This window comes from Podarcis liolepis (genome assembly GCF_965112155.1).
Source record: "Podarcis liolepis genome assembly, chromosome: 7".
In the NCBI taxonomy this organism is placed as follows: domain Eukaryota; kingdom Metazoa; phylum Chordata; class Lepidosauria; order Squamata; family Lacertidae; genus Podarcis; species Podarcis liolepis.
This window is the reverse complement of record NC_139561.1, coordinates 87,926,544-87,941,750: the sequence shown is the minus strand read 5'-3', so window position 1 is coordinate 87,941,750 and position 15,207 is coordinate 87,926,544. Positions and strand designations below refer to the sequence as shown.

The 15,207-nt window shown below is 51.3% G+C and overlaps 1 protein-coding gene across 4 annotated transcripts in view; it reads left to right on the top strand.

The window, feature by feature from the left end:
• The window catches only part of ACTN4 (actinin alpha 4), a 134,585-nt gene that overhangs the window by 99,841 nt on the left and 19,537 nt on the right, over positions 1-15,207 (top strand). For all 4 annotated transcript variants that reach the window (XM_083515797.1, XM_083515800.1, XM_083515798.1 and 1 more), the window contains exons 9-11: positions 2,225-2,317; positions 3,332-3,562; positions 5,613-5,760. In XM_083515797.1, the coding sequence (XP_083371923.1) occupies positions 2,225-2,317; positions 3,332-3,562; positions 5,613-5,760 (472 nt within the window). The remainder of the gene's footprint in view (positions 1-2,224; positions 2,318-3,331; positions 3,563-5,612; positions 5,761-15,207) is intronic.

Below are 15,207 nucleotides of genomic sequence, written 5' to 3'. Positions count from 1 at the left end.
TTTCAATCAAATGTGCGGCTTATCCTCATTCTCTCTCTCCCTCTCCTAGTAGAGCAAAAAAATATATTTTTATTTTCCTCTGAATATCCTATTCTGTTGGCAACTCATTTCTTCCATGGCTCTCTCCCTCTGCCCGTCCTTCTGTAGACCCTCTCCACCCTTTCTCTTGAAGTCTGGCTTCCATCTCCTCCCCTTGGACTCTCTCTGCTCCTTGCAAGGTACTTGATCTCTTGACTTCCTCCCATCCCATGGCTTCTGTGTTACCCCTTCCCCCCCTCCTGCTTTCTAATAAGATAGGGCCACCCCTGCTTGTTCCAGAGGCTGTGTGTGTGTGTAACTGATTTTCTAAAAATATTTTACCACTGCTATTATGCTTTCTTTTTCCTTTAAAGAAAAATATTTCTGTAACTGTCACTTCTCTCTGTTTGTTTTTTTAAACCTGGTTTTGTTTTTTGGGGGTTGATGTAAGCTGGTCTGAGCGCTCTCTTTTATCAGAAAGGCAGGGGAGAAAACATTCAGTAGTACTGGTAAGGATAGACTGGGTTGTGCTGTTTAGGAAAGCCTATTCTCGATTGAAACGAAACGTTGAGGATGTTCGGGGAGATAAGAGCTCCCCCAAACCAAGCCGCTGAAAATCTGTGGAGCACATCGCAAGGAAATGAAAGACAGGGAAACCAGGACTAGAAACAATAGACATAACTTTACTGAAACCTAAACTGTAGTAAAGACAAGCGGTAGATCTGAACCTCTTCCGTAGATGCCAAATCCTAGATAAGAACGTGACGATCTGGTTCAGACGTACCTCTCTTGGCTTATTAAGCTGAAGTACGTGTGTCCCTTGCACCCATGTGCTCTGTCCTTTCTCCTCTCCTTCCCTCCCTCCCTCCACTGCAATTCGCTGCTTCCCCTGGTTAATTTAACCATGGTTTCCCCATTCATCCTGAACCAGGAAACCATGGTTACCCGGATTGGAACCAAGTTCAAACCATCCCCTCCGTATTCCAATCATTATTTTTTATATATTTTTTCGGCTCAGACTTAATGGGAGACCGTAGCTAATTAGCTCAGGATGTGCTGTCATTGCTATGCACAGGGAGCGGAGAAGGGAAGGACATGGCTTGGCTTGGCTTGGCACGCTGAGATGCATACATCCAAACTGGGCGACCGTCATATGCGGAGTACGGAATGCAGTGGAAAAGCCCACTTGCGCTTAGCTCCAAGGGAGGTTGGCTAGGTCTCTCCTTTCTGTAGGAACTTCAACCATACTCAAAAGCGCAGAAGTCTGATGGGTCTGCAAACCCCAGGCCTAACTCGTAACTTGCACCAGTAGCTGCAGGGCTAGAGTGTTAGCTGCCTTGTCCATAAACACCGTATTTTTCGCTCTATAGGACGCACCCGACCATAGGACGTACCTTGTTTAAGAGGGGGAGAACAAGAAAAAAATAATCTCCCCCTCTCTGCTCCGCGCCACTTCAGCGAAGCGGCAGGAGAAACAGAGCCCCTTCCATTTCTCCTCCCACTTGGCTGAAAGGGCGCCGCGCAGCTCTCCCTCTCTGCTGAAGCCGGGAGAGTCTTGCTCTCCCGGCTTCAGCAAAAGGAACCCGAAGCCTGCGGAGTGCAGCTGGAACTCACACTGCACTCTGAAGGCTTCAGGCAGCTATCCCTGAAGCCTGGAGAGCTAGAGGGGTCGGTGTGCACCGACCCCTCTCGCTCCCCAGGCTTCAGCGAAAGCAACGCAAAGCCTCCAGAGTGCGGAGGGAGCGCTCCTTCTGCGCTTCGGAGGCTTCGCATTGCTATCACTGAAGTCAAGGAGCCTGCATTCGCTCCATAGGACGCACACATATTTCCGCTTAATTTTTGGAGGGGAAAAAGTGCGTCCTATAGAGCGAAAAATACGGTAAGTTGTTATCCTGGGGGTTACGGAAGGGTGGGTTACGAATGGGAACGAGACCTGTGCAGCCTCCGGGCGATCCTTGGGTACGCCACGAGAGTCTCTCGACCCGCCTTGGCTTCTCTTCGAAACCACGCTCTGTCTGCCTGCGGCTGCACCCGGTGGGCTCTGCAGGGCTGTTCTGTCTCGCCACCTCCTTTCCATGCTGTGCCTCGGCTCCAGGCCGTCCTGTCGCCGCTGTCGTTTTCATGTGTTTGATTTGCCAGCTTGTTTCTCGTACCACCATTTCCTCCATGTTGCTTTTCCCTCCTCTCCCCCCAAAACCCCCCGCAGGCTGAGACGGCTGCAAACCGGATTTGCAAAGTGTTGGCCGTGAACCAGGAGAATGAGCACCTGATGGAAGACTACGAGAAGCTGGCTTCTGACGTGAGTGCGAGCAGGACCCCTTCCCCTTGCGAGTCCCATGGGGCAAGCGCCGAGGCTGCCAGACCTCCCTAAAGATTGTGGCATCCAGATGGGGGTGGATAAGGCTGCCAACGGCTGCCAGCCATGAGGGCTGTGCTGTGCCTCCAGGGTCAAAGACTCCAGCCATGCTGGAAACCACCGGCTGGAGAGACCGGTCATGCTCTGGCCCTGCTTCAGAGTTTCCTGCAGGGTTTCCCACGTACCTAAAGGACCGCCTCTCCCGGTATGCCACACGGAGGATCTTAAGGACCACAAATGACAACACCTTTGAGGTCCCAGGTCGCAAGGTGGTTAGATTGGTCTCAACTAGGGCCAGGGCCTTTTCAGTACTGGCCCCGACTTGGTGGACCGCTCTGTCACAAGAGACCAGGGCCCTGCGGGACTTGACATCTTTCCGCAGGGCCCGCAAGACAGAGCTGTTCCGTCTGTCCTTTGGTTTGACCCTTATGTCTCCCTCCCCTTATGGTTTTGATTTATGGGCTACTTTTAAAATTAGGCTGCTTTTTAAATTGCATTTTAACCTGTATTTTAAATTGGGTTCCCCCCTCCCTATTATGTTTCCATTGTAAGTTTACTGGTGTTAGCTGCCCTGAGCCTGGCTTGGGCCGGGGAGGGTGGGGTATAAATAAAATTTACTATTATTATTATTATTATTATTATTATTATTATTATTATTATTATTATGTGGCTGGTCACTGTGAAAACAGAGTGCTGGACTGCGATTTGCCACTCAGCTGTCCTTAATGTTCTTATGTGAGAGCTGTTTCGTGGAGCAGTCTTGTCCCACTCTGGCCACCGTAGGTAGAATTCTGGTTGCCGTAACTAGCTGAGCAGAGTGCAGGAACTGGGCCTGTCGCAGGTGGTCCCTGGGCTTTGCGTAGGGCGGTGGGGAGGAGCCACTATATCCCTGGGGCTGTTGCCCTCGCTGTCGTTGACCCCCGCCTCTCTCCTCCGCCCCGCCAATCCCATCCTCAGCTGTTGGAGTGGATTCAGCGCACCATCCCCTGGCTGGAGAACCGCGTCCCGCAGAAGACCATCCAGGAGATGCAGCAGAAGCTGGAGGATTTCCGCGACTACCGGCGGGTTCACAAGCCCCCCAAGGTGCAGGAGAAGTGCCAGCTGGAGATCAACTTCAACACCTTGCAGACCAAGCTGCGGCTAAGCAACCGGCCGGCCTTCATGCCCTCCGAGGGGAAGATGGTCTCGGTGAGTGTGCCCGCTTAAAAAAGCAGAAGGGGGCCGATAGGGTGGCAGAGTGGAGCTCCAGGTGGTGTTGGGTGGGTGCCCTGCGCCTCCAGAGTCAGAATTGGTTCATCTTTGCGCCAACAGAGCAATTAAAGGTAAAGGGACCCCTGATCATTAGGTCCAGTCGTGGCCGACTCTGGGGTTGCAGCGCTCATCTTGCTTTATTGGCCGAGGGAGCCGGCGTTCAGCTTCCGGGTCATGTGGCCAGCATGACTAAGCCGCTTCTGGCGAACCAGAGCAGCGCACGGAAACGCCGTTTACCTTCCCGCCAGAGTGGTACCTATTTATCTACTTGCACTTTGACGTGCTTTCGAACTGCTAGGTTGGCAGGAGCAGGAACCGAGCAATGGGAGCTCACCCCGTAGTGGGGATTCGAATCGCCGACCTTCTGATCAGCAAGTCCTAGGCTCTGTGGTTTAGACCACAGCGCCACCCACGTCCCAACAGAGCAATTGGGTTGGAGTTAATGTCAAATCTCAATTTGGCTTCAGATGCACCATAGAGCCAGAATCACTGGGTGTTTCCTCCATCCTTGCTTCCCTTTAATCTGTAATATGCGGACGCTGGCCTATCTTCCAAGTCATTAAGGTTGCTGTGACAATGTATTACTGAGTCAACAAGAACTCAATGGCATTTACAGTCAGGTTCCTCCTCCAGTGTCTCTAAACGGCAGAGCAGCCTTTTCCCTAACCTGCTGCCCTCCAGCTCTTCCAGGCTCCATCGGGCCCAGCCGGCTTGGAGTCCAAAACAGCTGGAAGGCACCAGCTTGTCGGGAGCAGGGGGTGGTCATCCAGTAGCTACGTACAGCCCCTTTCTCTATGTTTACGAGCGTGTGTGCCTGCAAGATTAAGCGAGAGCCCAGCGGACCCCCAGATAGGACAGGCAGAAGTCCTAAGAGGAGGTGAAGCTCAAACTGCATCTCTTCCCCAACTCACCTGCCTTCTGCTCCCTAGTCAATCCCAATGGGTTTGCAACGAAGGCCATTAGAGCAATTTCAGAAATGCTATTAGAAGCTATTAAGCGGAACTGATGCGTTTGTCTTGCTGGGTTTCACTTCTTGTTTGCTTAGGGTGGTTTATGTATACAGTTGTACCTTGCTTCTCGAACGGAATCCGTTCCAGAAGTCTGTTCAACTTCCGAAAATGTTCAAAAACCAAGGCACAGCTTCCGATTGGCTGCAGGAATTTCTACAGCAGGGGTGGCCAACTCCCAAGAGACTGCCATCTACTCACAGAGTTAAAGACTGGCAGTGATCAACCCCCTTTTTCAGGGTTTAGGTCAAAGTTGTTGAGCTCTTTTTAGAGAGCATGAAAGCCCCGTTTTGGGGGGTGCAGGGCAAAAAAGGGGAACCAAACTTGTTGAGCTTCTTTGGGGGGGAGACCGTGATCTACCACAGATGTCCAGTGATCTACCAGTAGATCACAATCTACCTGTTGGACGTACCTGGTCTACAGCATGAGTCGGCACACTAAGGCCCGCGGGCTGGATCAGGCCCAATTGCCTTCTGGATCCAGCCTGCGGACGGTCCGGGAATCGCCGTGTGGATCGCCAGTGCACACGTTCTTTCCCTCTCCCTCACACAATGGCGGCGCCTCCTCCCTCCTTCTGGCTTTTCCCCGCCCTGCCTAGAGGAGGAAGGGGTCTGGGCTTTGTTGGTGTGAGCTGCAACAGTGCTTGAGTGACTGCCATTTTAAGCAGCTCCTTGCTGGAGCCCTTTTGCACGCCGCTCATCGTCCCGCCACCGCCGCTGCCACCAGCCCCTGCCACTCACAAGACACTGGTAAGCAGCCACCGGGGCTCATGCATCATTCCCCCCCCCCAAAAAAATATAGTCTGGCCCCCCCCCCACCAGCTCTGAGGGACAGTGGACTGCCCCCCTGCTGAAAAAGTTTGCTGACGCCTGATCTACAGCCACCTGGGGAAAAGGGTTAGCCTGAGATGAGACAGGGCATGCAAGTGCAGCCGTGTTACGATGCTGAACGTTTCCCTCTCCCCCAAAAAACCTCCCCAGGACATCAATAATGGCTGGCAGCACTTGGAGCAGGCTGAGAAAGGCTACGAAGAGTGGCTGCTGAATGAGATCCGAAGGATGGAGAGGCTGGACCACTTGGCCGAGAAGTTTAGGCAGAAGGCGTCGATCCACGAAAGCTGGACCGAAGGTGAGCTTAAGGATGCAGGATGCTGCCTTGTGCCAAGCGAGGCAGCTGGCTCGTCTGTCGTCTGCGATGACTGGCAGGGTCAGGAACCTGAACCTGGGGCCTTCTCTGGATGCAAAACACAGCTTTTTCCCGTGCATGCAGGACACACAAATAACACACCCAACATCTGCGACTAGCAACAGCCAGCCTTTCCCGCTGCTGCTGTCCAAGTGCAGCAGTGGGGCCCGCCTAATGTTGTAAACAGAAATTGCCCTTTTCCCTTATGGGGTATCCAAGAGCCCATATAGAGTCCTTACATAGGTTCCCTATTGGTAGGAAAAAATAACAGAGGCCAAGCAGAGAATATTGAGAAGCAAAGCAGCTAGTAAGCCTGATCTTTATTGATCTGTTGCAACAGGGTGCTCCCCTCACACGCAGGAGAGGAGGAGGGACCCAGAAAAATGGTGTGAAAGGCCTTATAAAGACTTTTGAAATTGCCACCCTGTAGATCAAGACCACCCTCAGAAACATCATACATACATCACAGAAGGGGTGTGACCTAAGACCACCCCTCAGATACATCACACCTACGTCACAGAAAAGGCGGTCTAAAACAGAAATTTGGATATTGTTTATCTCCTGTCTGGCAGGTTACTTGATTGGATTGCCTGGGGAGCCTGGCCTTTCTTTTGTAGTGATAAATACTTAGTTCCTGGGCCAGGTCACACGCTCACGCCCTATTCATATCTTAAATGTGCCCTTAAGACGGGATTTGTGAGGAAAGAGACGTTGGGGAGGTTTCCCATTTTGACCTTGTAGAGAAAACATTGGCTCAGTTTAGGAATCAAAATGGTTCCAGGTTGGTCTTCCTGTGCTGTTCTATGTACGTGCTTGGTTGGTACACTTATGAACATTACCATATATCTAAGACCTCAAAATTCCTATCACAATGTCAATAGGCAGGGAGTTCCAAAGCAGAAAGGGAATGACTCTTTAAAAAAAGAATGCAGGACAGATACTGCATGGAGTTCAAATCCTGCAGGTCAAAGGCATGGAGTGAACTAGTGGAGTCCCGCCATGCCCCCTTCCGCTACGTTCTACCCAAGTGCCCCCCGTGACGGTGCTGGTGGCCGGGGGGGGGGGGTGTACCGCTGCCTTTTTATTAAACGCCTAGCCTTCGGCCTCTTCCAGTCTGGCCAGATGTCAAGGCGCGAGGGCAGAACCTTCCAACATGGCAGCTGCGGGTCTCGCCCCGTAGAGAAATGCCATAATCCCCCCTTCTGGAAGGAATGTGCTGGGTGGAATGTTGTTCTCATAGGGTTGGGGGAAAGAACATTGCCGGGTTGGGGGGGTGTAAACATAGTTTAGCTTGCGCAAGTGTGTGGAGGGGGGCAGGGGGCGCTTACAGCTGCGCAGAAGCGATCTGTTTCTGCTTTTCCGTGGGTTTTGGGAGCGACTGAAATAATTGAAAGAAGAAAAGGGGGCTGAGTGAACTTCTGGTTTTTCTTTGGTTGGGGGGGCAGGGAGCCAATGAACCAATGAAACTTGCCTTACCCAGAGCCAGACATTTAGTCCCCTAGCCTGGTGGTGTTTTCTGAGTGCCAGCAACTCGGCAACACAGCCTGGGTTTTCTGAGCTCTCCCACTGCATACGTACCCCCCTTAACCCAGGCTGCTGAATGGGATCACATTCGCACTTGGCTCTCCCCGCAAGGCGGCTCGCAAAATAGCTCGAGGGGCTTCCTGGGAGCCACTGCGCCCTTCTCCGCGCATGACCTTGTCGCATAGACTGAATGCGAAATGCGCTAGCAGCTCGGACACTGGGCAGAGAGCGTCTTCTTCTAAGCAGGTGCCTGTGAAGCCTAAAGAACTCATTGCCACAGGGGTGGCGGCCGCTTGCAAGGACAGCTTTTATTAGAAAGAAAGGGGAACAAGAGGAGGGAGATGGAGACTCTTCCGCCTCCTCCTCATGAGATTCCCCAGGGAACGCTTGGCTAACTGCTGCCGGAGACAGAGCGCTGGGTTAGGCCAGTGTTGATTCAGATCCAACATGACATGTCCTATTTTATTTTTCATGCCTGGGGGGAATTCGGGGGGAGTAGCTGCTGTTAAATAGCTGCTCTTAGAGCATTGGGGTATGCATATGCTGAGATAGAGATATATATATAGAGAGAGAGAGAGAGAGAGCTCACCGGTGCAAGACGGTCTGAGCACATGATACCAATCCTGGCCTGACTTCAAAGGCTACCAGTTAGTTTCCAGGCTCTGTTCAAAATGCAGGTTTTGGAACTTTAAAGCCTTAAACTGTTCAGGACCCGTACGAACCAACCCAGATCCTGCCATCATCATCTGAGGCCCTTCTTCATGTGTGTCCCCCACAAGAAGTCTGGAGGGCAGCAAGACGAGATTGGGCCTTCTCAGTGGTGGCTCCCTGTTTGCTCTACCTAGGGAGGCTCTTCTGACACCTTCACTGCATATCTGTAGGCACCAGGCAAGGCAAAAACATTACTTTTCAACCAGGCCTTCTGCTTTCAACTTATCTATGGCCCTGTTTTTTTGCAATGAGATGGTTTAATGCAAGAGGGTGTTTATGCTGGTTTTAATGTACGTATATGTTTGTTTGCTTTGCTTAAAATATTATAAGTCTCTCTGAGTTGCCATGGAAAAAGAGCAACCAATAAAATTAATTAATTAAAGGTAGTAAAATATTCCCATTTGACTTTGCCCACCTTGAGCACCAGAGACCCTGCCCTCCATCCTGCCATCACACGCATCAAGGTAGCTGCATAAGGAGCTTACAGATGAGCTGAGATTTAAGAAGGGCACATTTAAGAAACAGAAGAAAGGGGAAATCGCGAAGGAAGAATACACACGAGTAGTCAACAGTTGCAGGGAGAAGGTCAGGCGGGCCAAAGCTCAGAATGAACTCGGGCTCGCATGACAGGTTACAAATATTTTTCTTCTTCCTCTGCAGCCGCACCAGTTTCTTCAGGTTCCTTCCACCTACCGTATTTTTTGCTCTATAAGACTCACTTTTTCCCTCCTGAAAAGTAAGGGGAAATGTGTGTGCGTCTTATGGAGCGAATGCAGGCTGTGCAGCTATCCCAGAAGCCAGAATGGCAAGAGGGATTGCTGCTTTCATTGCGTAGCGATCCCTCTTGCTGTTCTGGCTTCTGAGATTCAGAATGTTTTTTTTCTTGTTTTCCTCCTCCAAAAACTAGGTGCGTCTTGGGGTCTGGTGCGTCTTATAGAGCGAAAAATAGGGTATATTTCTTGTTGGTCTGCCTTTGTGCTTTCAATGTTTTGCTTTTAAGAATCATCCATCTTGGACTCCTCTCGGAGTATTTCTGACCTTGGGACTTTCACCCAGTAGTTCCTTTGGGCTTTTTGAAACCGGCCTCCTTAAAGTCCAGAGTGTGTTTTCTGACTACACTCCGCTTTCCCTTCTTGCCTGCGTATGATGAAACCTAAGAGGACTTGGTAGCTTCCTTCCAAGGTTTCCTGTACTTCCAGCTCTGCAGTTCTGGGATTCTGTGAAATAATGGCAGGCAGGGAAGAACAACGACTGACCTACGCAGTGTTTGGGCTACCTGAGAATCTTACAGTGGTGCCCCGCAAGACTGAAAACTCGCTAGACGAAAGAGTTTTCCGTTTTGGAGGTGCTTCGCAAAACGAATTTCCTATGGGCTTGCTTCGCAAGACGACAATGTCTTGCGAGTTCCTGCTGGGTTTCCCCCCCCCCTTTTCCTAAGCCGCTAAGCCGCTTATCAGCTGATCCGATCTGCAGATAAGCCACTAAAAGCCGCTAATAGCGCTAATCCGCTAATCCTTCCATGGGCTTGCTTCGCAAGACGAAAAAACCGCTAGACGAAGAGAATCACAGAACGGATTCTTTTCATCTTGCGAGGCACCACTGTAGTTTTTGTTTGGGTAGCTGGCCCAGTATCTACTCCTTGCCCCTCTTTCTGCCTCTGTGCCTGGTAACCTGGAAAGGCATTGCTGGCCATATCAAACCTGTACCTTCCAACATTTCTCGTTGAAAAGAGGGACTTCCTAAGGAAAAGCGGGACATTCTGGAATCAAATCAGAAACTGGGGCGGCTTCTGTAAACCCGGGACTGTCCCTCTGTTGTAAACAAAATTTGCCCTTTTTCCCTTATGGGGTATCCAATAGCCCATATAGAGTCCTTACGTAGGATCCCTATTGGTAGGAGAAAATAACAGAGGCCAATCAGAGAATATTGAGAAGCAAAGCAGCTAGTAAGCCTGATCTTTATTGATCTGTTGCAACAGGGTCCTGGCTCACCACACGTAGGAGGGAGGAGGAACCCAGAACAATGGTGCGCAAGGCCTTATATAGACATTTTAAATTCCCTGCCCTGGAGCTCAAGACCACCCCTCCATACATCATACATACATCACAGAAGGGGTGTAACCTAAGACTACCCCCCCCCGATACATCATACAGTGGTGCCCCGCAAGATGAATGCCTCGCAAGACGAAAAACTCGCTAGACGAAAGGGTTTTTCCGTTTTGCGTTTCTTCGCTAGACGAATTTCCCTATGGGCTTGCTTCGCAAGACGAAAACGTCTTGCGCTTTTTTTTTTAAAGCCGCTTGAAGAGGCGCAGTTGCAACGGACCGTGCTTCGCAAGACGAAAAACATCGCAAGACGAAAAGACTCGCGGAACGAATTATTTTTGTCTTGCGAGGCCCCACTGTACCTACATCACAGAAAAGGCGGTCTACAGCAGAAATCTGAGTGACTTGTTTACCTCCTGTCTGCCAAATTACCTGTTTAATGGTCACTTGATTGGATTGCCTGGGGAGCCTGGCCAGTCTTTTGTAATGATAAATACTTAGTTCCTGAGCCAAGTCAAATGTGCCCTTAAGACAGGATTTGTGAAGGAAAAGACAATGGGGAGGCTTTTCCATTTTCCTTTGACCTTGCAGAGAAAACATTTCAGTTTGGGAATCAAAAATGGTTTCGGGTCGGTCTTCCTGTGCTGATCTATGTACGTGCTTGGTTGGGACACTTATGAACATTTAACATATATCTAAGACCTCAAAATTCCTATCACACCGGCAAACCATACCAGACTGGACTTAGCATCATACCTAACACTTTGCAGTGCCAGCTTGACTCCCGTAGGAGTTGCCCAGCCTTTTGTGTGTGTGTGTTTTGTTTAAGAAGCTACAACACCCTTCCAACGAGGAGGAGCCTGCAGGCCCAGAGAGCTCTGCTACGTCTCCTGAAAGCCCAAGACCAGTTGTTTATCTCCTTGGGTTCTGGCTGCAGTCCTTTTGTTTCCCGCCCTATTCTTAGCCGAGCCTGGGAGTGTTATCAGCCTCCCTGCAGCTTCCTGTTGGGCTTGGTCAGGCACGTGGCAAATTCCTTTCTCCTTGCAGCAAAGGGGAGGAGCCCCCCCGACCCCCCCACCAACCTCTTCCTCCCTCCCCCCACCCCACAACTTGGCTTCATCCATCAAAGTGGGCAGTCGGTTTCTATAGGCAGCAGCAGGAAGGTAACCAAAACTCTGTTTTTCAGCCAGTTGATGTCTGATCCCCCGAGGCAGTTATAGACGTGCTTGGTTCTCTTTTGCACTTATTAAAGGTAAAGGGACCCCTGACCATTAGGTCCAGTCGTGGCCGACTCTGGGGTTGCGGCGCTCATCTCGCTTTATTGGCCGAGGGAGCCGGCGTACAGCTTCCGGGTCATGTGGCCAGCATGACTAAACCGCTTCTGGCGAACCAGAGCAACGCACGGAAACGCCATTTACCTTCCCGCAGGAGTGGTACCTATTGATCTACTTGCACTTTGACGTGCTTTCGAACTGCTAGGTTGGCAGGAGCAGGGACCCAGCAACGGGAGCTCACCCCGTCGCGGGGATTCGAACCGCCGACCTTCTGATCGGCAAGTCCTAGGCTCTGTGGTTTAACACACAGCGCCGCCCGTGTCTCTTTGCACTTATTATGCATTATCTGTTTTATTACGTTTCCATCCCGCCGTTTCTCCCAAGGAGGTCAAGGTGACGTGTGTGGTTCTCCTTGCTCCCCACCCTTTTCATCTGCAAAACACCCCTGCAAGGCTGGGCCCAGGAGCCTCGTGCTCCTCCTACTAAGCTGTCCCAAGAGACGAGAGTTCGAATCTCCACTCGGCTGCACAACTCACTGTGGGCAACCTTAGGCCAGTCACAGCTTCTCAGCCTAGCTTACCCTCCAGGGTTCTTTTGAGGATGAAATGGAGAAGGCAGGAGAACCGCCACCTTGAGCTCCTTGGAGGAAAAGGGATGTAAATCTTTGTTTTATTTTTAAATGCTTTATTGGTTCTAAAACGGAGTAACATAAGTAATCAATAGAAATCAAGGACAAAAATGAAATAGGCAAACATTCGTTCCATAGCTGATGCACATTGTAAGAAACGATTTGCAGTTAAATTCAGCATCGCCTCCAATATAAATTTATTAAGAGAGAAAGAACAGGAGGGCAGACATTTCTAAATAAACTGCTCAGCTGCACTTGCAAAATGCAGCCCCCAGGCCTCGGGGTGTGGGTGGCTGTGGGTATGCCTCTACCTTCTTAGCTCAAACCCCTGGTGGGGGCTGAAATAAAAAAAAAAAAGGTCTTATATATATAATAAATGTACCAAGCAAACACGTACATAAATATATAAACCACATGTCTAAAGCAGCACAGGAAAACAACCATGAAACCATTTTGGCTCCCAAACTGACCAAATGTTTTCTCTGCAAAGGAAAACGGAAAAGCCTCCCCATTGTCTTTTCCTTCACAAATCCTATCTTAAGGGTATGTCTGTATATGAACAGGGTGAGCCTGTGGCCTGGCTCAGGAACTAAGTATTTATCATTACAAAAGACTGGCCAGGCTCCCCAGGGTATCCAATCAAGTGACCATTAACAGGTAACCTGCCAGACAGGAGGTAAACAATGCACTCAGATTTCTGTTGTTGACCACCCTTTCTGTGATGTAGGTGTGATGTGTCTGGGGGTGGTCTTGGACTCCAGGGCGGGCAATTTAAATGTCTATATAAGGGCGGGCACACCTTGGTTCGGGGTCGTCCTCCTTTCCTGCGTGTGAGGGGAGCACCCTGTTGCAACAGTTTCAATAAAGATCAGGCTTACCAGCTGCTTTGCTTCTCAATATTCTCTGGTTGGCCTCTGTTATTGGCCTCTGTTCTTTTCTCAGACCGATGGAGAACCTACAAAGGACTCTATGAGGGCTCTTGTGTCCCCCATAAGGGAATAAGGGCAGATTTTTGTTTATTACAGGGCCTTGCTTTCAACTCAAAAGTTTTTAAAGGCACCAGGACCACCAGCCCACATTCTCCAAGGCGGAATCTGGGGCTCCCTTGCCCACAGCCCCCTGAAACTCCTGTCTGCTCCTCCCACCCTCTCAAAGAGGGTCCCAGACACAGGAAGCCGGCTCTGGGCTTCCTCCGGCTGCGCAGGAAACGAGAAAACTGCGTGCCGCTGACATTCCTGAGCTTCGGAGCCTTTTCCTCGGGCTCCTGCTTCCTCTCAGCTCATCCCTCTGGTTTGGGCTTCCTTTTCCGAGCCCCAGCCTGGGGGCCAAGGCAAAAGCTGCCTCTGCTCTCAACCTGGCAACGTTCGCCGGAGCCCTCTGCGCTAATTCGAAAGCTATTTGAGTCGGGAGCGGAAAAGCGGCTTGAGTTTTTTTGAAAAGCGCTCTTCTGTTCTAGTCAGCTGTTCCCCGGGACATGCTTAGCTTTGAAAATTCTCCCTTGGCTGCCGGCCAGACAGAAATCCAGACAAACTGGGAGCTGTGGTGGAGAGATGATGGGGCGGCGGCGGTGGGGGAACGGGACAGTTTCTGAGCTGGCTGAGTGCAAGCAGCCGAGGCAGAGAGACTTTGCTTTTAGAACGGAGATCTTCCCCTCTGTACCTCACCCCATCTTTCCCCCCCTAAACTTGTGAGCCACAAGGGCTTCAGAAACCACCTGTGTCCTCCTCCAGGTGTGGAGACCCTGGGCAAGCCCTGAATTCCCTTCGGCCAATGAGGGGTCGGTGATGTCATCCCAAGGAGAGGATACCTTGGGGATTCCCTGAGCTGGCCTGCGCTGCTGACATGGGTGGGGGAATCCTTGAAACACCAGCCCACCCCTCCAGGCACCCCACCCCCCGCCCTGACCAGTGAGGACATCAGGGGGCGCTATTAATCTTGAGTGATACTCTGACCATAGTTGTCAACCGTCCCTTATTTGGTGGGACAGTCCCTTATCCCAGCGCCGTGTCCCGCTGCTGTCCCTTATTGATGATGTCCCTTAAATTTCCTGGGTTTCAAAGGAAGCGGCTCTTCTCCCTCCCTCCCTGCTGGCCAGGGAGGAGGGAGGCTCCAACTGTGTTGCTTGGCTGCATTGCTCACCCAATAAGGAGTCTAAGAACGACTGGGAGGTGGAGCTTGCATGCCTTGTGCCGATCAAATCGGCCGCGTTGCCTGGGGACTTTGCTCAGCGCTTCCCAGCGGAGAGGTGACGGTGGTTTTCCTTGCTGCATCCCCTTTGCCGGGTTGCTGTGCTGTGGGAACCACCGCTTGAGGCTTCGTTTGGCTGCTGGCTGGGCTTTCTGCCTTTGTCTCAGAGGGGCTCAGAAGTTGAACATACCTGTGTTCAGAAAATCCCTTATTTTGGCTGCTGATCCCTTATTTTCGAGGCTGCTGGTCCCTTATTTTCAAATCTGTAAGTTGACAGCTATGACTGACCCATTAACCTCCGCTGCCGTGCGTAATACCTTCGGGAGAGGAAAAGGAGTAAACTACACAAATCCAGAGCGGAGTCCCTAAGGCAGTTGGATGGTGCCTTGTATGCCACCTTCCAGCAGCTCCTGCAGCCAAGCTGGTGCCAAACGTCCTGCTCTGCTTTCCTTGGGACCACATCAGTGGGGCCGAGAGAGGGGTCTGGTCTCTGGTCTGAGCTCACTTGGATAGCTGCTAATGCAGTGATTTGACTTCACCCCCGGAGGCGCACTCCATTGCCTCTCGAGACAGACAGGTGCCAACGGCTGTAGTGGCAGCGAGGGCAAGTCATTGTTTCAGAGACCTTACACCAGAGGTCGTCAAACTAAGGACCGCGGGTCAGATACGGCCCACCAGGCTTGCTAATCCGGCCCGTGAACCTTGCGGGCCCTGCAGCCCGCTCTGTCAGTCCCCGCGCTAAACAGGCGCGGTGCAGAGACTGACTTCCGTGACGCGGCACGGCTTCTGATTGCAGCCAGTCAAAAGCCGCGGATGCCTCTGGGCGGGCAGCCATGCTGGCGTGGCTTCTGATTGGCTGCAGGAAGCCTCTGGGCGCCGCCCCTACCTTCCCGCTGAGGTGGCTAGTTTTGTACTTTTCTCAGAAGATTGATAAAGAATGTATAATTATTTTGGTTATTGTTGTGTGTACATTAGTCGCCAACGTGTTGCATGAGTCGTACTACTATCAGCAGCACAGGTG